Source organism: Pholis gunnellus (assembly GCF_910591455.1).
Source record: "Pholis gunnellus genome assembly, chromosome: 5".
NCBI classification, from domain to species: domain Eukaryota; kingdom Metazoa; phylum Chordata; class Actinopteri; order Perciformes; family Pholidae; genus Pholis; species Pholis gunnellus.
In genome coordinates this window covers 27,327,469-27,353,022 of record NC_136531.1, presented here as the reverse complement: position 1 = coordinate 27,353,022, position 25,554 = coordinate 27,327,469, and the positions used below count along the sequence as shown (strand labels likewise).

Sequence of the window (25,554 nt, the reverse complement as noted above, 5' to 3'; positions counted from 1 at the left end):
ATGAACAACATCTGCTATATTCAACTAAACCCCATGTCACATGGAGATGCAAATTTAACCCGCTTTTTGGAAACACATATTTCCTGGATATATAGTATAAAATATGAGAACATGCATTTTTCTCCTGCTCCATTCATCGGGAAATATGTATTTTGAAGTATAATGTGTGTTGTTTTTGTTGAATAGTTGTTTGTCAGACGTGTTGAGGATTATGTTTTATTCTGAAAAACTGAGGGCGGAAGTGTATATCGTTGTCCATAATGTTGGAACACAGCCTGATTCTGAAGACAGCGGGCTGAAAAGGAATCAAGACTTTCCGGTAACAACAAAGACTCACATCGACCATTGGTGACAGGTATTCATGAATGTGTTATGCACTCGGTAATGGCACGAGTGTTCATTCAATGTAACGGAACTATTGCTAGCGTTCCTCTTGGTAGCTAACGTTAGCCAGCTACGTCGTGAAAACACCCAAAATGGCCGGTATGTCTGGGTCTACTTACGGTGGCCCTGTATTTACCGGTTTAAATTATTCGTTATCTGATCAAATAAGGCGTTTATTCTATCATAATATGATCAGTTGCATATATATGTATGCGGTTTATGGATTCGTTAGACTGTAGGTCTTCATGTAGCCGGTTTGAACGAGGTTTAATCCAAATGTTGCACTGAGGTTAGTGGTTCAGAAACAAGAACACGAAGACCCGACATGTAGGGGCTCTGGTGCAGCTATGAACGCAGTAACGTTACTTGAGTTATATTTCTCACCTTAAATGTGCAGACAGTGACAAAAAGTGTGCAAATAATGCTCTGAATATACCTGTCTGCTTAGCCAGACCATTAATGCACATGTCTGTTTGTTTAGTGGGTGCAGATGGGTGCAATAGTTGCATTAACACATGAGAAAGTATTATGAGAAGTCAGTAACATTATTATTTTGTAGCAAAAAGAACTTCGATGCTTGGATTGTGTTCCTTCAACTGCTTTTTTCTGTTGAAATATACAATTGAGTGGTACTTTTCTGTTCTGTTCATTTTTAGAGATGCACCCATACTGATATTGGATGATGGTCCGACAGGACTCAAATAGCTGGATCGTGTATCTGTGACAATAGGTCGATCTGATACCAGATAGCGTTATTCTAAGACTATTCATTACATTTATATCTATCTATTTATTTTGTACATTTCGTTTTATGAAGTTAGGAAAACAATGTTTAAGTCAAGCTTGATGTTGCCTCACTCATCCCAGTCACTTCCACACAGTGGAAGTGACTGGGATCCTGGGATCCAGCTTATTCATTTAACACTGGTATCACATACACACTTGGTATATTGGCAGATACACACAGCCCAACTCGGTGCATCACTAGTCGTTTCGCCAGACAGCTAATGTTACTCTACTTTACTAAAATGTATGAGAAGTAGCTGTGAAAGGCATTATAACCAGACTGCTGACTATGGAGATCTGGTCAGGCATAACAATATGCCAGACATGATTTTATCTGTCAGACCTTTTTATAAACATGTGGCTTTAAGGTCAGATCACAGAGGAAATTCTTGCATCATGTTATCAAATGGAAATATGTGAGCCTGCATGGGACATTTTAAGATAAATGCTGCTTTGCTTAACCTTGACTTAGCCTGTTAACCTTCTTAACCAATATCTGGCAACAAAATCACCCCTTTGTCTCTAATATAGTTTCCCTTTTTCTTAAGCTGATATTTGGTCAAAGCTTGCTCGGCTTGGTCTCTTAAAAGGAAACTTGTCCTCAAAGACTGACCAAATTGATTGTGCACACACTTGTATATTTATGACATAGAACAAGATGACATGGTAGACTAATATCTCACTGTTTGACATGAGTCAGCCTATTGCTCAAACCAAATAACTAATTTTAAAGGCAGTTTGGTCAGCCTTGTTAAAGGAAAACAACCAACCGTTCAGATCAAGTTGGGCTCAGGTAAAATATATTGAAAATAAGAGAGGATGGATACCGATACCAAAGATAAGCTTTATGTTTAGATCACATGGGCTGTCATGTCTGATGATATGCTGTTACCTAAACATTGTGCAAACACATACATCGATGATACAGCCCACAGGCCTCCTGTCATTTTGAAAAAGTAATGCCTGGGTAAAGCAAGTTGAGTATCCCTGACATACAGGATAAGCCTATCTTCAGGAGACTTCTCTTTTAGGTCTTGTGAAACATAGTTAGTTTGTCGAAGAGGCCTACATGTTGTTGAAAGTGTTTAGTTAGCACTCGCCATTTTATTATTTGAGTTTTACTGGCGTGATGCAAAGAAAAGTTTTCTGCAGTTCACTATGTGTTTATTTTGAATTTGTTCCAGGACATGGTAAGTGTGCTTTAGAATTTGTAGACATTGCAGTGAGCTATGTAGCCTGCAGCAAATATTCAGAAAATAATTTGTAGAATTGTTCTGTTCTGCTGTGAACATTTTGGCAAAGAGGCCCACGCCATGTTTGGACAAAGTCCACTGTGTCCTAATGTTGAACATGCATAGTAGGCTAGCAAGTGTTTCTTTGGAAGCAGGCTCATAGGTATTATTTCTATAAGACCCAGAGCTTTGGGCTTTGTGCTTGTGTCCCTGTAGGTTAAATCATTATGTTCTGTGTTGCATAATGTTGCTTTGCTTTCCCGTCCTAAAAGAAAAGCACTGTGGGACTACAAGAAAGAAATCTTGAGGTGATTTCTTAGTGCTTTGACAAATTTTAAAGGAAAGAAACCACAAACAAGATGAGGACTGAGCCAACTTGTTATTAAAAAAGTGCGTGGTGAAAAGAACTTCATCTGAAAGCTAGTTTTGAAATGAAAAAACGAAAGCTTGTTCATCTGTAATAGTCTATTTCTGCTTTCCACCTCACAGCCTCGCTGTGCACACCGACAGTAATTTGCACCTTGCTCCTACCCTTCGTTTGGAGCCCAGTGCAACATTCTCCAACAGCACCAGAGGGACCCATTTCATATTTGGACCTGTGGCTGCAGTGACAGCTCTCCGGTTGGCTCAGATTGAGACTCGGGCGCAGATTGCTCTCCAGCAGCTTGCTACACTAGCGACCATAATTATTGGCAGCCAGTGTCACGACAACAACGGATTTGCAGTGGCATTACCGCCTCACCTGGCCCTCCTGAGTCTTCTCAATAGACCGCAGGTTTCATCTGTTGGGTTTAACGTGGACACAAACAGAAAGACTTACAGAAACACAAGTCTCTCTGCTGCCATGTACCACCACCACTCCCAGCAACAAGGGCCACCACCTTTCTCTAATGGGCCTAGGCCTCCTCATCATCAGCAACCTCCAAATCAGCATCAGAATCATCCTCCCTCTAATATGCCGTCGCAGGGGATCGGTTTCCAGTTTCCTCGTCCTACCCAGCTTCCTGATGAGCTAGAGTCTGCCCTGGCTATCCGGGGTGCTAGAGACATGGATCACCGCCTCATTGACCATATGAACCGACCGAACCAACACCAGAACCAAGGCTCTGGTTCTGGGTTCAGTCAACATGGAAGCTACGGCTCTAACCCAATAACACTCGCCTCTGATAATCAGCCTGGCCGCCAGCAAGGAGTAGACTGGTCAAGCTACCAACCTCCAACTAAACTGTTTGCCAGTCCTCCACCTAGTGCTAGCCAGCAGTCCCAACGACAACAGGGGCCCCAACAGCAGCCACAGAGCAGCCATGCTGGAACAAGCATCCCAAGCTGGACTGCCCCTGTAAATGACTCACCATCACCCCAAGCACGGCACCCCCATGCCGGTGGAAGTGGTGGCAGTGGGGATGGTCAGGCTTTGTACACACCAGAGAGTGCAGGAAGCATCTTGGCTAGCTTTGGACTTTCAAATGAGGACTTGGAAGTGTTGAGTCACTACCCTGATGATCAGCTAACCCCAGATACTTTACCATTCATACTCCGTGACATCCAGATCAACAAGTCAGGCAACCAGAAAACTGTGTCCTCCACTTCCTCATCCTCGCTCTCACGCAGCATCCATGATATGCCGCTGCCTCCTTCCCAATCTTCACCATTGACATGTTCACGCCCACCAGAAGTGCCCAGCCTTCTTACTGTTACACAGACCGCCGGTAAAGTCATTGACTATGGTCATGCCAGTCGGGCAAAAGACGAGACTAGTACGAGAGAGACTTTCAAAAGAGAGCGGCTCTCCAATGAAAGGACAGTTAAAATGTACTCCTCTTCATCGTCCTCCTCATCAGCTCCAAAGTTAGAGAAAGCGGAAAGGCGGCAGATCCGTTTGGAACACAGTGATTCAAGCAAGCACGGAGACCGGGACTATCGCCGGACGAGTAGCGACCATCGCAAGAGCAGTCGGTCACCTGGGAGAGAATTTCCACCATCATCCAAATCTCGTAATCTGGACCGGGACTACAGGCGTGACGGACCTAAACCTAGGCCCCCATCTGAAGCCAAGAGCGAAGCTTCCTCAAGACGGTCTCTCTCCTCTTCGTCTGGCTCAAGACCACACAGCAGCAGCAAGAAGTTACCGACCCCCACCATGATAAGTGATTTCTCAGCTGTGTCTCCAAAGGTGTATCCCCATACCTGCTCCCTGTGCCACACACTGTGTGATCAGGAAAAGGTGAGTGCCAACATGCCCTCGTACCAATGTCTGAAAGGAATACCTTCACATGTTAAATTCTAGTCTAGACCTTTCTTCACCAGGCAGTTGTTGAGATGAAAGTGCATTCTGATGTCATTCAAGTAGTGTTTTGCATGGTTAGTAATTTCTATTCAAACAAGTAGGCTGAAATCAGCTCTAAATCAGAGGTATTCAGAGTGGGAGGGGGGCTACAAACAATGTCGGGGGGGTTAAAAAAATATCACATACGTTTTTAAAGGAAATCCCTTTGAATAACCTTAATGTGTATGTTTCGGTTAAGAGTTACAGTAGTTTTGAAGAAATGTACCGTTTCCAATTTACTAGAGTCAGAAACTAATAAATGTCCTAGGTAGCTTTCTTGTGAACTACAGTAAGCAAGTAAGCACCTTCTACCAAGTCTCAGACTGTGACCCTGCTCTAAATGATCCAGCTCGCTTGTTGCCAGCAAAACACATTGTTTTGAGTATTAAATCCTAACTATGCCACCATACTCTAGTTTCCTGTGAAAGCATTATTTGTGTCCACCATGATGGCTGAAAGCTTTAGTGATGAAGTGACTTCATCACTGAGCGACACTGCTAATTGCTGAGATGGCATATATTAATCACTTAATTTCACTTCTTCTCATGTCCTTAGTTGAACAATGAGTTCATGGTTGCATTACGAACATGTCTGATGTGTGCTGTGGTTTATTTGATTGCCATGTGCTCATCCTACCACAGCTCCACTCAGGTGTTGTCCTCTTTGCCCAGATTAGGATGTTCTGACTTCAGTAACTGTGAGTGATGTCACGGACACTACAGCCATGTTTTTCAAAAGACAACTGTCTGGTGAAGTAAAGTAAGACTTTAAAGTACAAAAGTGTCCCGGAATGGCCAGAAGAGCCCCTCCTTTTTTGAACTTCCAAACATGTTTTGTAGCACTATGCTACCGTGACTGGTGAAGCCCAGGTGTTAAAAGATATACATTTGGATATACATATACGTTTCTCAACTGGAGGTTTCATGTGCAAGTCTATTCAACTTTTTCATAAAACCACAATAGAGGTATGTGCTGAGAAAAAAGTGCTACGGCTGTTGTACTCATTAATTTATTGACATTAAGCAAACCTAAATTATTCCATCATTAATATGTTGTCATATTCATGCTGAACCAGACATGTCTACAGTTCCCAGGATATATACAATGAAGAAAACATAGGATTTAATGTAAAGAAGTTTAAGGTTAAAAATTCCAACCACATCACAAATCTTTAAACAGTCCTGGTCCTTTACCCAGTCCATCGGATGTTTTCCTGTTTTGTTGGTTTCCTGGATTATAACCACGCCTTCAATGTATAGTTTAATCATGAAATACATCCAGTTGGCAGTGAGACGGTGTTTCACATTGAATGTTAAAGGTGTAACGTTTAAGAATCCAGGTAATCTATTATAAGTTCAAATGTTACTGTAAATATGAACCTTTACACTTAAGCTGCATGTTTACACATCTATTAGTGGACAGGGAGGATGTCTACAAGATACAACTATCAATCAATTTTGTTTTAACAGCAAATTCAAAAAGTTGGTATAAACTGATCAAAGCATAATAGAAATGTTTCCTTTGCTCAACAGTAATAACTGTTGAGCAAACTCCTTGGTTCTCTGGGAAATCCAGAGCTCTGGTCTCTGGCTGTGGAGTGGAGTTTCTCATGTTCTCAGGAGGTGGTGGTGTTGACTATAAGGTTTTAAAGTGGCTTGTACTCGTTGAGTGTGACTGTCTTCATTTTTCTTGGAAGTGTGGGATTTTTGAAGATCTGGTATATTTGGACAAAAGCAATTCCATTTCATTTCTTTTAGCTTACATTTTCTCATGAAAAGATTCCTTTTGTCTCAATAAAGGTTGCCCCACATCTAAAAAAATGTCATTAATGGCAAAATAAGGGTTGTAGCCTAATAAGTATATAGTCAATAATCATCACTCAATTGCATGTAATAATAGCAGAATGTGAAGTGCTCTTTTTCAAAATGACTGCAAGTTTCTATAATGTTTTTAAGTTTCCAACTCGAAAGCTCTTGGTCTATTTTAGTTAATGCAGACACATTCAACATGTTGAACATAGGGAATTTATTTAATTTAATCTTGAATTAAATTGTCGTATGTCACAGGTTTTGTCAGGCATTGCATAGACAACAGATTGGCGGATGAGTAGATAGTGGTGTTATAAATGATTTGTCCTCTTCGAGCCTGGTAGCATTACTTATGTTAATTTAACAGTATTTGCAATAAGAAGACTTGTTTCTTTTGGTAATGGTACGTAGTGTGTTAATTAAGATGAAGATTGATAATCACAATGAAGATAATGAAAGGTAAAGTGGATACAGAATGTGAGCACCCAGCACACAAATGATCTGAAAGTCAAGAACAAGATTAAACATTTATTATTTCTGCTAGTACTTGTAACATGATATGAATTGGGATCAGAGAACTGGGCCTCAACTGTTAGCTCAGGGTTTTCTCCATGTGAAAAAATACGACCAGCAAACACAGATTCACATGAGCTTTTGTCTCAGGACTTGAGTTGTTCACTGTAGTTGTGTCTGATTGTGATTCTCCCGTTTGTCATTTTTCTTCAGGAGTGGGTTGACCATATTAACACCGTCAACCACACTGCTGCCTGCAGAGACCTGCGCAACAAGTGAGTTCTAGGGATGTTGGCCGTTAATCTGTTGACCACTGGGGACATTTTGGCCAGTGGTCTATATGGTTCATTTAACATGTTACCGGTTGAGCTGTTCAGACGGGGCACGGCGAGCTCTGCGGTGACGGGTACGTTGCCTGTGTGACACAGCTGTTTTGCTCTCAGAGCAGATTAAAGAGCAGAGAACATGTGACCTGATTATAATGCAGCAATAAACATCTGCAAAGCATTTATTAATTTATACATTCAAATTGCCTGCATGTAGCGCATCAATGCAACACCAATGGATTGCTGGAAAAAAGGAAAAGCGTAATTTCTTTTCTTAAAAATGAACCGGTTAGTTACCAGGTATCAAGCATCCCTACGGAGGACATTTGAATTACCTGCTGCAGCCTTGCATTGCCAGTATATCTTCAGTATTATATCATAGTTACTTAGATAATATTCTGCATTTAGTCAGTAACAGTCAGTAAGTGGCGAACATGAGAACCAAATTAAAGATGCATAAAGCAATTTTAGTGAAACTAACACAGCCCAGAGATTCTTTTGCCCTCTGTGCTTATGTGTTGGCAAACAATCGCCTACATCCCATAGACACAGACGAACAGGATTGTTCCACTGAGGCTGTGTTAACAGGATGTACGTCAGTTGGATATTAACTTGCCTTCTTGCTCTGGTTTAGTCCACCATATCCTGAGAGAAGTGTTCCTGGGTCCTTATTTGGTAGATGCTATTCATAAGCCACACATTTACTCTGGCTCCCTAACGCAGCTTACAATGGGCTTGTTTCCGTGGAAACAGGTGCCTGTTTGGTTTTATATTGGGGAATTGGCTTGAGCAGTGAGAGTAGGGCTGCAACTAACGATTATTTTAATAATCGATTAATCTGTCGTTTATTTTTTCGATTAATCGATTAATCGGATAAAAAAACAAAAGCATTAATTTCTAACCCTTTATTCAAAAACAGAATTCACAGAGCAAAAAATCTTCAGAAAGTTCACAAACAGGTTGCTTGAACATCCCTGAGCTGTTAAAGTAATAATAATAAAATAAAAAAAATGGACTAATATCAGGAGTGGGGTTCAGCGGGTTACCCACGCCTCTCGGGGAAGGGTAGACACACGCTGATCCACTCAGTGTGGCGCGCGTGCAGCCCCGGACATCTAAGGGCATCACAGACCTGTTGTTGCTCAATCTCGTGCGGCTGAACGCCACTTGTCCCTCTAAGAAGCTGGACGCCGACCGCACGGGGCCGCGTAACTAGTTAGCATGCCGGAGTCTCGTTCGTTATCAGAATTAACCAGACAAATCGCTCCACCAACTAAGAACGGCCATGCACCACCACCCACAGCATGGAGAAAGAGCATCAATCTGTCAATCCTCTCCGTGTCCGGGCCGGGTGAGGTTTCCCCGGCCGTCCCTCTTAATCACGGCCCCAGTTCAGAGAAAAACCCACAAAATAGAACCGGAGTCCTATTCCATTATTCCTAGCTGCGGTATTCAGGTGACCGGGCCTGCTTTGAACGCTCTAATTTTTTCAAAGTAAACGCTTCGGACCCCGCGGGACACTTGGTTAAGAGCATCGAGGGGGCGCCAAGAGGCAAACATCTCCGCGACTTATTGAGTGGTGTAATAATCGCGCGACACAACGAATCGATAATGAAATTCGTTGCCAACTTTTTTAATGATCGATTTTTATCGATTTTATCGATTCGTTGTTGCAGGCCTAAGTGAGAGTCAACCACACAACTGATGTGCAGGCTGTAGAACCAAAAGGAGCAGAGAGCGGGTGAATCTGGGTATAGCTGAAGATAAGGGACGTTATTCTGAGTGGGCCCGGTACTACAAGCAACCATTTGAGATTACACAGAATACTGTCGGACGTAATGCAGAGTTCAAATAGTACAGCTTTGTGTTGATACATACAATTGCATTTGGTAATTCTTTTCAAATAGGAGTTTAGGAGTAGAACATGGTGAATGACATTCTAACAGGTGTTTGTGTGTGTGTGTGTCTCTGAAGGTACCCTGGCTGGAAATCAAATCTACCAAGGTCAGTTTCACTCTAGTTCTTGTGTTTCCAATAATCTGTTTTTAGCTGTGACCAGCAGCCAGTGGGAGTCATTTGGCGTGTCCCACACATTCAAAAGACTTGACGGCATGTTCAGCCAATCTGACACAGATCTTACGGTTTTATATCAATTTGAAAGTGGTTCAATTCATTGTTTCAGATATCTTGTATAGAAATAGACTACATGGAGTGTAAAAGTAGAAAATACAGTTGATGTCCGTGTTTTCAAACCTAAAATATCAATAACAAACTGATGTGAACAACATAATTTACTCACTGCCTAGTAGTCTGTACTTCTTAACCAGCCATGTTCCACAGTCGGCACAAAATGAGAAAGAACAAAAAACACAGCTCCATGCTAATGTAGTACCACTTGTCACAATCCACTGTAACATCACCGGTTACCTCTGCTAATGAATGTTGTCTTTTATCCAGTCGGAGGCAGCAATATGGCAGCCGGGCTCTGTGGGATCCCAAGACTCACTCTCCATCCCACTCTGTGTCTCGATCCCTCTCTGGTTCTCCGACACCAAGTCCTCCTCACAGCAAACTTAGAGTGGGCCCCCATCCCCATAGGCCGTACACGGGGCCGTACTCTCCTCACAATCAACCCCGCCACCAACACTACACAGGTAGACCACATGCTAGAGAGAAGTGGGGAATGTAGAATTGAATTAAGGAATGCTAATGATCTTAATACCACAACATGAATCATTTAAATTGTACTGGGTATTCTTATAACAGAGCTAACAGCTAACGTTATCAGAGGTTGCTTTGACTTGCATTACGATGCGTTCAAGCTCTATTCAGTAAAAAATAGTATTGGGCCAGTTAATTGATAACACTATCATGATGTGTTCAAATGTAATCTTGTAAATGTGTTTTTTGTCAAGAAACTTGAATAAGTCCAGTTGTTTGAGGGAGACTTTTTCACAGCAATTTAAAATAGATATTAGAGATTTAAACTGGTCATGACCAGTTTAACTTCCTCACTAGCTCTTATCAGCGTATACATTTAAGGTAGCTGTATTAAACATTCAGAGCATTGACATATCATCAAACAACTATAATCTCTGTAAAGATCTAGAGGAGGAATGTCTGCCTGAGCAGAGAATGGAGTTGATATCAGAGCTTCTCCTTCCGTTCTTGACATAATCTCACATGAACGTGCTGTTAGTGCATGTGAGCGTGCACCACTGGTAAGCTCAGCACTGCTCTCATACGGCACCGTTATCAATGTTAGAACTCTTGGCTGTTAGTTGCTGACTCACCTTTGCCATGTTGAGATCCGTAGAGAAGCAATCAAAATGCTCCCTATCTCATAGTTTGCACCTTTTAAAACTACTAATGCCAAGATTCTTTTAATCAAAGCTAATATTTATTTATTTAAAAATACAATCATGTGTTTTTCTGCAAATAACCACTATAGATTTGTTGGCATTTTAAGTTTGTTTGAGAGCTGCTAGTGTAGAGAAATGAAGCATTAGGAGAAAGGAGGGCTTGTCCCTTGTTGGAATCAAACCATGGATGTTATAGGAATGTGGAATGCAGGATTTTCAGTTTCCATTTATGGGATTGCAAATGTAATAAAACTTCATCCTGGATTTGAGGAACAAAAGGTCAATTGAAAGGTTCATATTGTACACGGGGGGCTTTAAATGGCCGAACATTTCTTCCACATTTTTTTTAATTGTATTTGTGAATATCTCTTCAAGCATTTGTTTGCTCCCATGTCCTCTGTTTGATTCCTGGCATGTCTACAGGGGGTTCTTCTCGAAGTGGTGTGAAGCGTCCTCGTGATGATTTCAACAAGTTCTCCACTGGAGCCAGCCGACATCCACCCTCCTCTAAGGCGGGTTATAGCTCCAAACATGGACCACTACAGTCCTCCACCAAAACTGTTAAGAGCGGGACAAAGCCTGGAACCAAGACGACGAAGACGGCAAGTGCCAAGGCTGCTGCCGCAGCGTTGTACAAAGCTCAACACAGTACAACTGTTTTGGACCAAACTTGGACGAAATGTCACAGCTAATTTCAGAAAGAATAATAAATGAGAAGAAAGGGTAGCTCATACAGATGTTTACGAGTGTGAGAATTCAGAACTTTCCTTTGTCCTGAGCAAGTTACACAGTCTGTACTGTACCAATAGTAAACATGTTCTATCACGTTTATTCCTAAATATGTCTGCTAAACACCGTAAAATGAACACAACCAAAAAAGCCTCTGCCAGTGTATCTGAAACCGACCATGTTCATAAAGTGGCTTAGTGGCAGTTAAATGACTGAATCAAATGTGTTGGTGAAAGTTGATTCTTGACTGACTGACTGACATATCAGTAAACTATCATTGGACAATTATTGATATGGTTATTGTTGAGTTTTTTGCTTTGAGTATAGCAAGTTACAATTTGACATTATCATAATGTACCTGCTGAATGTTTGAAAGGAGTACAGTAGACACTAGCTTTTACACCATTTCAAGTATTTGTTATCTATGTTATTGAAGCTTACGGATGCCCGAGGCTGATTTCAGGCACAATACTAGAGATAGTTCAGTTCTAGTGGCTTGACAAGTTGAGGTTGAATTATTCCAATTTTACAAACTTGGCAAATGTTTTTTTTTTTTTCAGCCACCTCAGTACATTTCTCAAACCCAACCAAGATGTTGTTGTTTATAAAGATTCACAGTTCAGTCCTTGATCAAAGTGTGAAAATCTTGCTTTGGTTTGCTTCTGGTTGTCTCTAACTGTTGCTCTCCTAAAACTAACCTAAAAACCTCTGCTGTTGATTTCTAGTCTGCCAAGATTCCACCAGCCAAGAAGAAGAAGAAACTAGTGACTCCCGCCTCCCAGGACTCGTCTGTTGCCGATCGTCTGGTTTATCTGACAGGCATCCCAAAGGATGCGTCTGAGCAGGAAGTTACCGACTTGGTGGGGTCCTTTGGCAAGATCAACAACGTGATCCTCATGCCATGCTCGGAGGAAGAGAGCCAGAAGGGTGAAGGACAAAAGGTGCTATCTAAGTGTAACATAGTTTGAGGAATTTTGCAAATATTTTGACTTTTGGGATTTTATTTCAGGTCTATTCGAGAACAGTTTAAATGAACACATGAAAGAGAATAAAATCACTATTTTGCCTGTTTAAAGGCGAGATAGATATCAGAAAAGAACAGAACCTGCAGGCAGCCGTGAAGGGATTCAACAACCCACCAAACCCATACATAGACTTTTGAATAATCACGATATGAAAGTTGTGTTGTTCACTCATTCATCACTTAAAGCTCATAGGCTGATATTTGTCACTGTTGCAGTCTGTTCATTTAGTGAATATTACAGCTAATAGAAATAACATGCAGTCAAAGGGAATACAATTGGATTTAGCCATTTCCTTTAAAAGGATGATGTTTTGTCTACATATTCAATAGAACTGAAGCTTACAAGTAAGACCAGTCACTCCTAAGTCCTAAAACCGGTAGCCGTGGATACGTGGCTATGAACATTTCCTGGCTCTGGGTTGTCCCACATTATAACGTGGTCACCCTCCCCTGTTGCAGGCGTCTGTGTGCATGGTGAAGGCTGAATGCGCCGAGGCTTTGGCCAACTCCACAAATCTCTCCATCAGAGGCCAACAAATCACGGCTTCAATCGCCAAGGTACCGTGTGGAGACATGTACATGTGGCATTGATGGCGTGTCCTGTTTAAACCTTTTGATACATAAAAACATGAAGCCTGAATGAGTGTAAAAAGCAGTTGAAAGTAGGTTGAAGAAGGGGCAGATGTTCATTCAGAAACTATTTGAAACACAAAAATCTTTTACCTTTTGACCACATGTGTATATTCTCTTCTCTACTTCCAGTAAACACGCTTTCTTTATTTGTTTTAGAAACCTGAAGCAGGACAGTCTTCTGATGCTAACAACAGGTTTGTCACATTAATCATCTGAATCCTTCCTTTTTAACCCCATGTGCTGCACACTCACCCTGCCAATTTCAAAACTGCTCTTGTTCGCTCCACTCTTAATATTTCTGTTTCCACAGCAAACCTGCTCCAGCACAGGACAAAGATGCTGCTGGGGAAGACTCTGGTAGGAGAACGACAAACTGGGGGTCTGCAATACCCACCAATAAAATAAGTCAGTGCCAGTATATCCAAATCAATCATTGTCAAGAAATGCTTAGTATACAAACAATGTATAGACTCATACAGAATAATCTCTCAGTCATCACATTTGACCCACTAGAAGTGTGTGGAGGTGTCTGTGTCTGCAGAGAGCCTGCCCTCTGCCTGGAGTTTCTCTGTTCTTCTTCTTTGGCTGAGCCTTTGGGCCCCATGTGGGGGCGTAACCCCCGGCGAATAAGCAGGATGTGCAGCCCGTTCAGGTTGTCAGGCCCCTCAGTGTCTGATACCGAAGCACAGGTCCCCTTTTAGCCTGTGTATGATGCAAAGCTGTGATATTTGACGACTTGGGACGAGAACGAGTTGTTACGTGGCTGTGTTTCGATGTGCTCCAGTCTCTCTCTCTCTCTCTCTCTCTCTCTCTCTGTCTCTGTCTCTGTCTCTGTCTCTGTCTCTCTCTGTCTGCTATCGGTGAGCCACACAGAGCGGACAGGATGAAGCCTGAGCTTCGGCTGCATTCAATTCACAATATGTTTAGGTTAGTTTACACGGCTGTGAAACAATCAGTCCCTAGCCACCCTGCGGTGCCGGGGGTCGGCACACCGTGGCCCCTGGCTCACAATGCACCCGACCCCAAATGCCTATCGGTGCGAGCAGTGGGCCCACAGGGTGACGGCTCCATTGACAGTCCTGTAGCTAAGGCCCATGTAGACGGGTTGTGGTGTTGAAAACATACTAATTGTAGCTCTGTTTGCACTTCCTCCTCCAACTCCCCACTGCAGGAGGCGAGGCTGACCAGAAGGCTTCTGATGAGGTATATGATGCACAAATATAACATCAATATATATAAATATAATAGCATTGTGAAAAATCCAAATCCAGAGGGTCCCGTGTAATTATTTGGACATATTCTGCTTTATTGTACCATATTTTCAATTTGGGTAAAATCCATCACTTGTAATAAAATATTAGTATTCAGTTATTTTGCCTCTCCTTTTACATCCCAATACAATGTCTCCTACAGAGGGGCATGGTGTTGATCACAGGACTTCCTGAGAGTGGCTGGTCAGAGAGTGACATCTTGAAGCTGGTCCAGCCCTTCGGAACCCCCTCTGACATCATCACGGCAACACAAATCGGAAAGGTTGGTATTAACTCAGACTGAAGCTCTGATTGTTTCTTTGAGAGCACAAAACTCAACTGGGCAGCAGTAATACAAGGAGCTAATGCAAGTCCTAAGTTCCTTGATGTTTTTTCAAGATGGTGGCGTTCTCTGTTAGTTTAGGCTCCAAAGCAGCTGTTGAGTCGGGTAGTCTCAGTAAATGAGCATGAATACCACAAAAGAAATGCAGCGTACGCTATGTCTACAGAATTCATCTGTCCATACATAATATTTTTCAATGCATTTTATTAAAGGAGTTTATTACTTATATTATGAATAGGTTATATACTGATATTTTATTATTATTATTTAAAATACTGATTGACAGTGAAAAGAATGCTCTGGACCTCGTTTTAAGGGCAGCTATGGTCTTTCCTGTGAAAGGACATCAAGTTGATGTCCCTACAACACAAGATTACAAACACTCTTGTTGTATGTTAGGTACTTGTGTCAGTGCCAGATATGGAGATTGCTCAAGAGATAGTGAAGGTCCACGCCTTCATCCCTGCAAAGATAGAAGACTCTGAGCTGAAGATGATCCATCTCAAACAGCGTATTGGTCTCAGCACACCGGTAGGACTCTCATCACTTCTCCAGTTTTGCTCTACACCATGTTGATCGTCTATTATCTTCTGTAGCTGTCTAGGGTTCTTTATTCATCATCTCATCTCATAGGTCGGGTCTTTGACATTGTATTGTGTAGAACAATGACCGTTGAGCAATAACTGAGATTAATACTAAATCATTTTTTACACAGGTGACTCTCTACAATCTTCTGATGGGATCAGTGGACCCATTAGTGAGTATTTCTACCAGTATACTTCTCTGTCTCAATTTATTTTACTTGATGGTTTCTTGATTTCACAGGGACATCTGTAGTCCCTCCACAGTGGTCAGGTTATTGATTATTCAACATAGTGTGTGCGTGTGTGGAAACCCAAAGGTGGATTTCCACAAAGCTCATTCTACAAACTGGAAAGGGTTTGTTTGAGGTTCTGACCTTAGACAAAAAGTGAATTAACAAACAAAACAATATTTTATGTGGTTCCCATATGTTTGGTTTCAAGGGGCTGTGAAACCATCATTTATTGACATAATGCATTTGTTAGACTAACTTCCGTATTCTTTGAAGTGATTGTTACATTGCTGAACTGATAATGATTTTGCTTCCTGCAGGAGAGTTCCGTTCCAGTCGGCTGGAGCTGCCTGTTGGTGATCAGTAATGTTCCAAACACGCCGTCCGGCTCCTCTGAGGTCCAGAAATTGGTGCGACGCTTTGGCACCGTCATCAAGACCCTAGTGCTTAACAATACGGTGCGGGCTGTTCATCTGTGCAGCTGAAAACATGCTAATCCATTATCCCCTGAACCTTGCTGGTTGTATGTAAAAGCTCCTTTGCCGTATGAGTGCCCTCAGTCACAGCTGTGGCCTGGGTTGAGAATGTGTTCTCTCCACATATCTGTCATGTCTCACCTCTTTATTTGTTAGGCAAAGACATCCCATATGCTGCTGACCTGATTATATGTCTCTTCCTGCTCAGGTCATTTGTGAGATGGCAACTGCAGCTATGGCCTTGTCTGTGTACAAACGCTTCCAGACGTTTCCGTGCATCATCCATAACAACCCGCTGTTCTTCTCCCGCAAGCCTGACCCCAAAGCCAACATACAGACCAAAGTCATCACTGCATACCTTGAATCATCTGAGGTTGGTAACTTTGATCATTGATTTGCAGTGGTCATAAATTATGGAACATCCTTTTGTCTACTGCTGCCATACATTCCTGCAGCTTAAACTCGTATCAAACACCTGAATGCATGGGTTTGATGCGACACATCAATACCTCCCTGTCTCTGATTGTAGGATACACCTGCGACGGGCAAAGGCAGCCAAGCAGCAGCTGCAGACAAAGAGGAGACGGCACAAAAAGAGAATTCTGAATCTCTATTGGAGGAGATTGAAAAAGATGGCGATTGGCAGGATGAGAAAATGAAGAGCACTGACGAGACCATTAGTGAAGACGAAGCTTTGGGAGAAAACAGGAGCCAAGATGACGACGTCGAAAAAGATGCGCTTACTGCTGCTGTTTCTGACTCTTTGACTGCACCAGAAGCAGACCTGGAGACACACGTGAGGGAAAGATCAGATGTTGAAACTGTCATAGAGACTGCAGAAGAGAACAGAGGTGTCAATGCATCCACAGCAGGCAATGACAAGACTCCTGCTGGTGAAGAGACAAAGACATCTAGCTCTGATGGCGAAGCAGCTCCCCAGGAGGCGGCCATGCCAGAGCTCCCTAAGGTAAAATATCCTCCTGTTGTTGGAGCCAAATTGTGGCGCAAAGTTCCGAAACCTCCAACATATGAATTGATATTTGAGAGTTTTGTCGTCTCTTTCTGATCCCTGTTTTATCAGGTTACTCAGGAGATGGTTAACGCACTGCTTGTGGAGTGCCGAACAAGAACCGTCACCCATCCCAACAACACAGCAGCTCCCACCAACGGGGAACAGGGGGAAACACAAATGGAGACAGAGCAGGGTGACAAAGCAACAAAGGAGACAAAAGAGCTAGCCAACAATCCCACAGAGGAGGAGGTGAAGAAGCAGGCGAGAGAGCTAGAAGAGAGGGAGGCAGGAAAGGAGAAGGAGGCGAGGGTGCGAGAGAGGAGGGAGAAGGAGAGGAGGGACTGGGAGAAAGAGAGGACCAAGCGGGAGAGGGAGCGTCATGAAAGGGCCAGGAGGGAGAAGAGGGAGGAGGAGAGGAGGGAAAGGGAGAGGCGGGAGAGGAAGAGACCATACAGTGAAGGTTTGTCTGGGTGGAGGTCGTCCAGGTCAGAGGGATACAAGCAGAGCTCCTGGAGGGACGAACGGCACAACAACTTTGAAACAGAGACTGAAATGGTGAGAAGGCCCTGCCGGGTCACAAAGTGTTCTCTCCTCTTTATTCTTATCCTCACTTCTATGCTTTTGTCCTGTCATAGAATCAGGTGGAGGAGGAGTTTGATGACTTCCCATTCAACTTGAGTGACTTTGTGACGGTAGATGAAGTTGGAGATGTGAATGACCTTCCTTCCTCTCCTTCCCCCTCTGTTCCCATGGAAACCACGGAGGGAGGGGAGGATGCTCCCTCATCTGTCCAACAAGAAACTCCAGGGGTACACGTGAAACGTCTTCTCTGCATGTTTATTAGAGTTTCTGAGATTTAAATCTCCACAATTGAATGACATCACGGTCCTCTTCCTGTTTTCCGTTTGTATGGAGGTTCCCATGGAAACAACAGTGTCAGACGCCCCAGCGACCCTGGTGAAGTGTGATGAGCACATATCAGAGTCTGAACCTGTGACTGTGTCCACATCAGATGTTTTAGAGTCATCAGATTTAACACTCATCGCTGCAGCTTCCCCAGCGACTTCACAAGCTGATTCCTCACCCAGCCAAACGCACGCGCCAACATGTCGACCTGAAGTCCCCAAGACCCAGATCACTGAGACCGGTACTATCCCTCGCTCCAGCAATCCTCATAGAGATGCACTGAGTGCAATTATGATTAGCTGATTATGATTTAAAGAAAAATTTAAAGAAAACAACAATAATAATAATCTAATTTGTTCTTTCATTTGTTCCCCACCGTCACAAAGTCAAAAATGCTATACTTTATCCTTTAACTTTTTGATTGTCATCTAAAGTGTTTATTTGCAGAAAAAAAACAGTCTTCGATTTAAAAAACCTTGGCATTAGTAGTTCTATTTCATCCTTACTGACCGCCAGAGATATCTTCTGTCTCGCGGCCTGCGCAGGTCGATTATTTATATCAACAAAGTCACCTGTGACCTCGGATGACCCCCCGTCGTCTATAAGTTCCGGTGTCATCCTGAGTTCAGTCCTTTTTCATCTTCTCGCTACGCAGGTTAGCTACCATGGTAGCATAAGCTTAAACAAAGATGTGTCTACGATCAAGACATATTGGAGCTTGTCGCTGTAGCCTTGTGACCACCGGTCGGAGTTGCGGATCTTTCGCCCTCCAATGGCTGCGACAAGCTGTCCCTCTTAGGAGGGAGTGGCGTTTTGTCGCCGTTCGGACATTGAGCCCCGGACTGGTGGACGCCCCTATCATCGGTCATCACCAGTCTGATAAGGGCCACCGAAGTCGTGAAGACAGCAATCGGTGAGATCGATTAACATTGTTTTCTATAACAGTTGTTCGTTTTCCACGGTTGGCAGAGCGCTTCCGCTCTAGCTAATCGAGTGGCATACCGACGAGAGCGTAGAATATACGCTGTCAGCCCGCCCTTCACAGATACGGCTATCACAGTTAGAAGTGTCCTCGCTCAGGCTAACTTGGTGAGATGCTCGTTATACTAAATCAACATTGATGTTGTGTCCATTGATGCTTTTTACGCATTACGGCTGTCGCAGTTTGCAGTGTCCTAACTGGTGGGACACTAACTAGACTAAGCTAATACTGGGATTGTGTCCATTGATTTTGTAACATTATGGCTATCACCGTTAGCTGAGTGTCCTAGTGAAGAGTGCCCTCGCTCCCCTCTCACTGTAAGGACTGTTTTTTGGTCTGTTTCCACAGTGGCAGAGTGCTCTCGCTCAAGCTAACTGGTGGGTCACCAATATCTGCAGCGACTGTCCAAGTGAAGAGTGTCCGAAGGGATCACTCCCCTCACTGCCCCCTGCCTGTTCTCTCAACATTCAGCAGAGCGCTCCCGCTCAGACTGACTTAGAATTCCGCATCAACTAGTGGGACATGGTTTCCTCCAGAATCGTGGCCATGTTTAACTCTCCCGGCTGTAGGACCTGTATAGCTCCTCTTCAGCCTGAGGACGGCCATGACCTCTTGCCTTAGCCTCGAGTATCTGAGGGAGGGCCTCTCTGAGGAGAGAGCCACAGACTGGCGTTCCTCTTCCTAAGGGGCTCTGCAATTGCATCCCCCGAAGGCCCCTGCATGGGACCTATCCTTGGTACTAAATACCCTATACTTGTCTCCTTTTGAACCCCTGGCACAGGCAGAGCCGAGATGACTATCGGCCAAGATATTTTTCTCCGGTGAAAGAATCATGTCTGAGGTGGAACTCAGATGGCTTGGGTGTCACTTTGTGGCCTAATGCAGCGTTTTCTCCCAAGGGTGTTGACACGCTCACATATCAACCAGCCTGTCCAGCTCACGCAGTTTGACCCTCCCATCAAGGGGGAGGTCAAGGCTGCTGTGCCCAGTGCGGGCCCTCAGAGCTTATGTGGAAGCCACCGCCTGCATACGGCAGTCGGAGCAGCTCTTTGTCAGTTATGGTGAGCCTAAGAAGGGCTGTGCTCCTTCTGAAGGACAAACAGCGCCTATCCCACTGGATAGTGGAGGCCATTGCCTATACATACAAGGCGAGCGACCGTGCTCGGCCATCCGGGGTGAAGGGCCACTCTACCAAAGGTGTCTCCACGTCAGGGGCAACACTGAGAGGTGTGCCTGTGGAGGATCTATGTGCTGCGGCCTCATGGGCATCACCGAGCACATTCACCAAACACTACAGACTCAAGGTTGCCACCCCTCACCCACTGGGGAGGGTTCTTTGGCCAATTTTCTCTGCCGGAGCTATACGAGGTAGTTATGGTGATTCCTCGTGACTCTGTTGATATAAGTCATCCAGTGTTAAACACTGCCTCTGGCGGTCAGTAAGGATGAAATAGAACGAAAGTTACGAATGTAACTACGGTTCTATGAATCCTGGATGACCGCCAGAGTTCTTGGTCACTCGGAATCCCGCGAACTCGCGAGAAGATTCCGTAGGACTGATCTCAGGATGACACCGGAACTTATAGACGATGGGGGGTCATCCGAGGTCACAGGTGACTTTGTTGATATAAATAATCGACCTGCGCAGGCGCGAGACAGAAGATATCCAGTGTTAAACACTGCCTCTGGCGGTCATCCAGGATTCATAGAACCGTAGTTACATTCGTAACTTTCGTTTTAAATATAGATTTGAAGCTGCTGTTAGGAAGTTAAACAGGTAATGGTCTCTAATATTACTGTGTGCAGGACATGTGAGAGTGATCGGCTGATCAGTGCATCTCTAGTAATGAATTAAAGGAAACATCTTAGATATGCTAGGTTTTTTTCTTCATTTTTTTTAAGAAGTTTTTGTCATTATTCCATAGAAGCCACACTGACAGACACTCTGGAATCCACCACTGAAGTTGAACCGCTTCCCACACCTGCAGCTTCAGCTGCTCCAGCTGGAGCCTCCCCAAACAGCCCAGCAACAGGAGTAGTGACTTCAGAGAGGGAGACAGAGAAGAATGCACTCAATCACAGTCAGGCTAAGGAGGAGGAGATGGTGTCTGACAAAACAGAGGAAGAGGAGAAGAAGCAGGATGAAAAGGACAAAGAGCCGGAAGCTCCTTCTGTGGAGACAGGTATGGTTTACTTGTTTGTGTGGCAGCAGTACCTTAGTGGGTAGAGAACCAGCAGGTTAGTTACCAGCACGTCTTTACTAGGATCCTAGAATTGGTTGAGAAAATGTGGACGTGAGAAATGACAATTGTATGGCGGACGCTTGAATGCTTCGTGTTCTAATTGACCACATCTTGAACATGACGCCTCATCTTTGTGGTTCGGAGCTGCTAGAATAGATGCAGGTGTTTAGAAATGACGACACCAAGATGAAAAACCATTATTACTAGCTTATCTGGATAAGCTTGCTGAGTAAAACCACGACCAGGGCTTTTTAGTCCCTGTTCCAGATTTTAAACCGGTATCTGTCTCTCACAGGAAAGCATGAGAGGTCTGAAGATCAAGCAAACAGCGAAGAGGAGAGGGTGAAGAAGAAGTTAAAGACAGACACTCCCACTGACTGCTCCCTCCCTCCGTTTGACCCCAGCAGCCCAGTTGGTAAGACACTTGTCTGTATTTACTCATCATGTCAACCATTATCGTGTTCATCTGTTTCTTACATGCATGTTCACAATGTCTGACTATCTGACAGTGGTCATCAGCTGATAGAGTTCACTCCATAGTTTGTGTGTTTGTCCACAGGTATGGAGTTCTTGGTCCCAAAGACGGGTTTCTTCTGTAAAGTGTGTAATAGGTTCTTCAATGGAGCCAAAGAGGCTGAGAAAAACCACTGCAAGACCCTCAAACACTATGAGAACCTACAGGTAGGCAACACACACACACACACGCACACGCACACACAGTTGTCTGTTATATACTGTTAAGGCCCAAACGCCCTGAAAGGTTTAAACGGCATCAGATTTGAAATGGCAACACCACAGAACCAGCAGAGTTTTAGGAAAAGGTTGCTACTTTGGCAACATTTATTATATTACAGAAACCACTTAGCACCTTATCTTTTATATTCCTGACATGATACTAATGAAAGTTTAACCAGATAATGTGGAATTAGCATCACACAATCCACTAAATGGAAGACTCATGGCTGTTGCAGTGTTACAGAGTGAAGCTTCTCTTACCACCAGCCATCAAGTCACACGAAGTAGTGTCGCTAAGTGACAGCTGATGTGACCTACCACTGGTGACGTTCGCCATTTGAACCCATGAAAGCAACAGTAATAGTTTCTTTAATGAAATATCATCCTCTGGAGAAATCCTTCGCTTTTCATTTCTTTTAGCTTTCTCTAAAAAGATAGTTTGTCCATTTACTTCAAACATGCTCGTCAGATGCTTTCATTGTGATTGAGCCTTTAAGATGGAGTTTACCATCACTAAGGCCCGACTACTATCCAGCTGTGCTCCATAGACTACACGTTTCTAAAACGTACATCAGCACATGATTATCTAACGTTAGCACTTCTATGCTACGCTAGCTACGGAAGGTATACTGAATGTTTCAAGGATTGTAACAGTGAAAGACCTACCCGTCTTTAAAGGATCACTCTTCTTTTATTTCTTTGTCTTCTGTCTGGATCTCCAGGTCATGTGGTGGTTCACTTTTACACTTTAGCTTCTATCTTTTACCGAGTTTTTTGCTGAATCACTTTTTAGATCATATTTCTTCAGTGAGTACTGTTAGTGACAGTGTGGGCTCCTTGGTCTCAAAGAGGCCAGAATATTCCGGTCTAATCCAGTTTCCTGTTCATTCTCTTCTAGAAATACTTGAAGGCCACGAACCCAGCCAATGTGTCTTCTCTAACCTGACTCTACCTGAATGCTCCTATGAAAATCTTGACTGAATTCACCATTCCCCTCCTGTTGCATTGTCTCTTCATTTCTCACTAAGGGTCCAGATTCTCATATTGATGTAGATTATTCTCATGTCCTTGAATATGTGGTATAGATTTTTCATGTACAATTAAGAGAAATGAGTAGAAAGTGGGAACAGTGGAAGATGGCTGGCTGTAAGGACTGTGCACAGTCAATAAACAGTTTGACTAAATGGTCTGTTTTCACTCATTCAGTGTTTGTGGTGTATGCTCAGAGCTTTGATGGGAAAACAACATGGAGAGGCTTTAAAGCAGTTTTGACCACACAGAGTAGTTTTGCAATGGATCATAAAACTCACGGGTCGGATCAGCACAAAAGGAGCAAATAGAACATTTAGAAATCCATGATGACGTTTTTTTCCCGCAGATCATTGATGATCCATATTGGCAGATACAGATGCCTTTATTGTTTGATTATAGCCGCTGGTCTACAAGGATCCAGACTATTTTTGTCACCATCCCCAAAATCATTTCAACGCTCTGAAGTCTGTTTAACCATCAGAAATTCTAAATGTTGTTCTTTTACTGTGTTCTAGTATCTATAGTGATTTTTCTTCATGAAATTCAATTGATGTGGAAATAAAAGATTGCATTTTTATTGACTAATACAACTGATGTCATTATTTTTGATCTATTATACTGTGCTTAGAGCGAGTGTTATGAAGTTAAACAGCTCATAATTCATCTCTAATATCTATTTTCTATTCATGTGAAAACATCTCCTTCAAACTACTGGATTTATTCAAGTTTATCACCAAAACTACATTTTACAGATTACATGTGAACACATCATGATAACGTTATAATTTACTTCAGCCCAATATACATTTTCACTGAGCAGAGCCTGAAGGCATCATAATTGTTACTAGCTCTCCTGTTGGTTAAACACTGATTGGTTCACAATGTAACATTATCAGAGATCAGAGACTAGAAACACATCAATGATGTCCTGATCTCATATTTGACTGAATATTGGAGGATAACGATGATCAGTAAAACTTTATTTCACACAGTGATGACCGGAGGGCATCTGTACAGACCACGGTCCGTTCCACCACTAACACAGTGCTGGATTTCCCCTTTCTTCACCAGAACTTTAACCTGTTTATTTTCACACATGGAGCTTGTTTTTCTAATAGAGTAACTTACACTAAATCAAGTCCATTACAACAGGAGTTCATTTGCCTTTTCCAGAGAAAACCCAGCGCTGTCCTCCAGACCTCACCAGCACTGAGACTGAGGCAGGAGAAGCTCTCCATTCATCTTGACTTACTCATCTCAATGTAATCAGCATTGTGACCTGCTCGAAGGATTTTTAGTTCGTTAAGTTTGGCTTTTCAATATTGTTAAAACAAACACTTTTTAAAACACTCTTTAGTTGGCACCAATGTTTTGCTGCAGCTTTACCAGCGTGGAGTCGATCATAGTGGCCCAACATTTTTCAAGAGGTCAGACTGCTTTGCATCACTTCTCCAGCATGTTGCTCATATGCATGAAGGTATAACCAAACCTTGCCCTGTGAAGTTGCATGGCAGAAACCCCATCACCATTCCAGCAAGGCACACGATGTGTGTTTTTGGAGATGTTAGGGTAGGGGGGGCTAACCCACATACCTTGTTCATTCTAGAGCCACACGAGTCTTCTCCTTTGCCTGGTGGGGTATTTCTTGAGTGTGCACTAATGAATATCCATTATAAGGCCTCAAACAAGATCCCTGTTGTTCTGAAAAACATGACAGATCACAATGTCACTCTGCCCCCGAAGTGTGTCATTGGCGAAGTATCTCCTGCTCAGAGTGTCATACCTCTGAACCCCAATCCGTCTCTGCCCATCGGCTCTGAGTCACAGAGTAAAATTACTACATTCAGCCTTGATGACTCACCTGTCCCTGAAGAGTGGAAGCAGCGTATAGCAGACAAACTGAATTCAATCCCAGAGGTCTTTGCTGTCGACGAACTTTCTTTTGGTCACACAACTTCTGTGAAGCACCACATTCGGTTGCAAGATGAGACACCTTTCAAAGAGCGGTCAAGGCCGGTACACCCTAGTGACAGGGAGGCTGTGAAACAGCACCTTAGGGAGCTCTTGGATGCTGGGATAATAAGAGAGTCGAAAAGTCCCTTTGCCTCACCGGTGGTGTTGGTCAGGAAAAAGAATGGGAAAATCAGGCTGTGTATTGATTATAGGAAGCTGAACACTCGCACTATAAAAGATGCATATGCCCTTCCCAACATTGAAGAGATATTCTCGGCCCTAAGTGGCGCAAAGTGGTTCTCGGTCATGGACCTCAAGTCTGGTTATTATCAGGTGGAAATGGCAGAAGAAGATAAAGCTAAGACGGCATTCACCTGCCCTTTGGGATTCTACGAGTTTAACCGGATGCCACAGGGTGTGACCAACGCACCAGGCACCTTTCAACGCTTGATGGAAAGGTGTGTTGGGGATCTCCATCTCAGCGAGGTACTTGTATTCCTGGATGACCTTATTGTCTTTTCTGATACACTAGAAGAGCACGAGTCAAGGCTTATGAAGGTTTTGCACCGCCTCAGGGACAATGGTCTAAAATTGTCACCTGAGAAGTGTCAGTTTTTTAAGTCGTCTGTGAAATACCTTGGTCATGTGGTAGATGCCCAAGGGGTCCACACCGACCCAGAAAAGA

The 25,554-nt window shown here is 43.3% G+C and overlaps 1 protein-coding gene across 3 annotated transcripts; it reads left to right on the top strand.

Moving 5' to 3' along the window:
- The first annotated feature begins 245 nt into the window (after positions 1-245).
- LOC306696753 (zinc finger protein 638-like) lies at positions 246-23,491 on the top strand. 3 transcript variants are annotated; one of them, XM_079160444.1, is made up of 24 exons: positions 246-355; positions 2,892-4,626; positions 7,263-7,324; positions 9,350-9,379; positions 9,833-10,029; positions 11,161-11,339; positions 12,192-12,407; positions 12,950-13,048; positions 13,280-13,317; positions 13,434-13,480; positions 14,295-14,326; positions 14,537-14,656; positions 15,116-15,247; positions 15,432-15,473; positions 15,851-15,988; positions 16,215-16,379; positions 16,536-16,973; positions 17,088-17,573; positions 17,654-17,827; positions 17,934-18,165; positions 20,832-21,089; positions 21,445-21,564; positions 21,709-21,830; positions 22,783-23,491. In XM_079160444.1, exons 2-24 carry the CDS (start codon positions 3,247-3,249, stop codon positions 22,828-22,830), a joined length of 4,755 nt encoding a protein of 1,584 aa, XP_079016570.1. In that variant the 5' UTR covers positions 246-355; positions 2,892-3,246; the 3' UTR covers positions 22,831-23,491. The 3 variants fall into 3 exon arrangements, with proteins under 3 accessions (XP_079016570.1, XP_079016569.1, XP_079016571.1); XM_079160443.1 differs by having other exon boundaries at positions 13,434-13,528; XM_079160445.1 differs by lacking the exons at positions 17,934-18,165; positions 21,445-21,564; positions 21,709-21,830; positions 22,783-23,491 and having other exon boundaries at positions 13,434-13,528; positions 20,832-20,974.
- Positions 23,492-25,554: the final 2,063 nt, after the last annotated feature.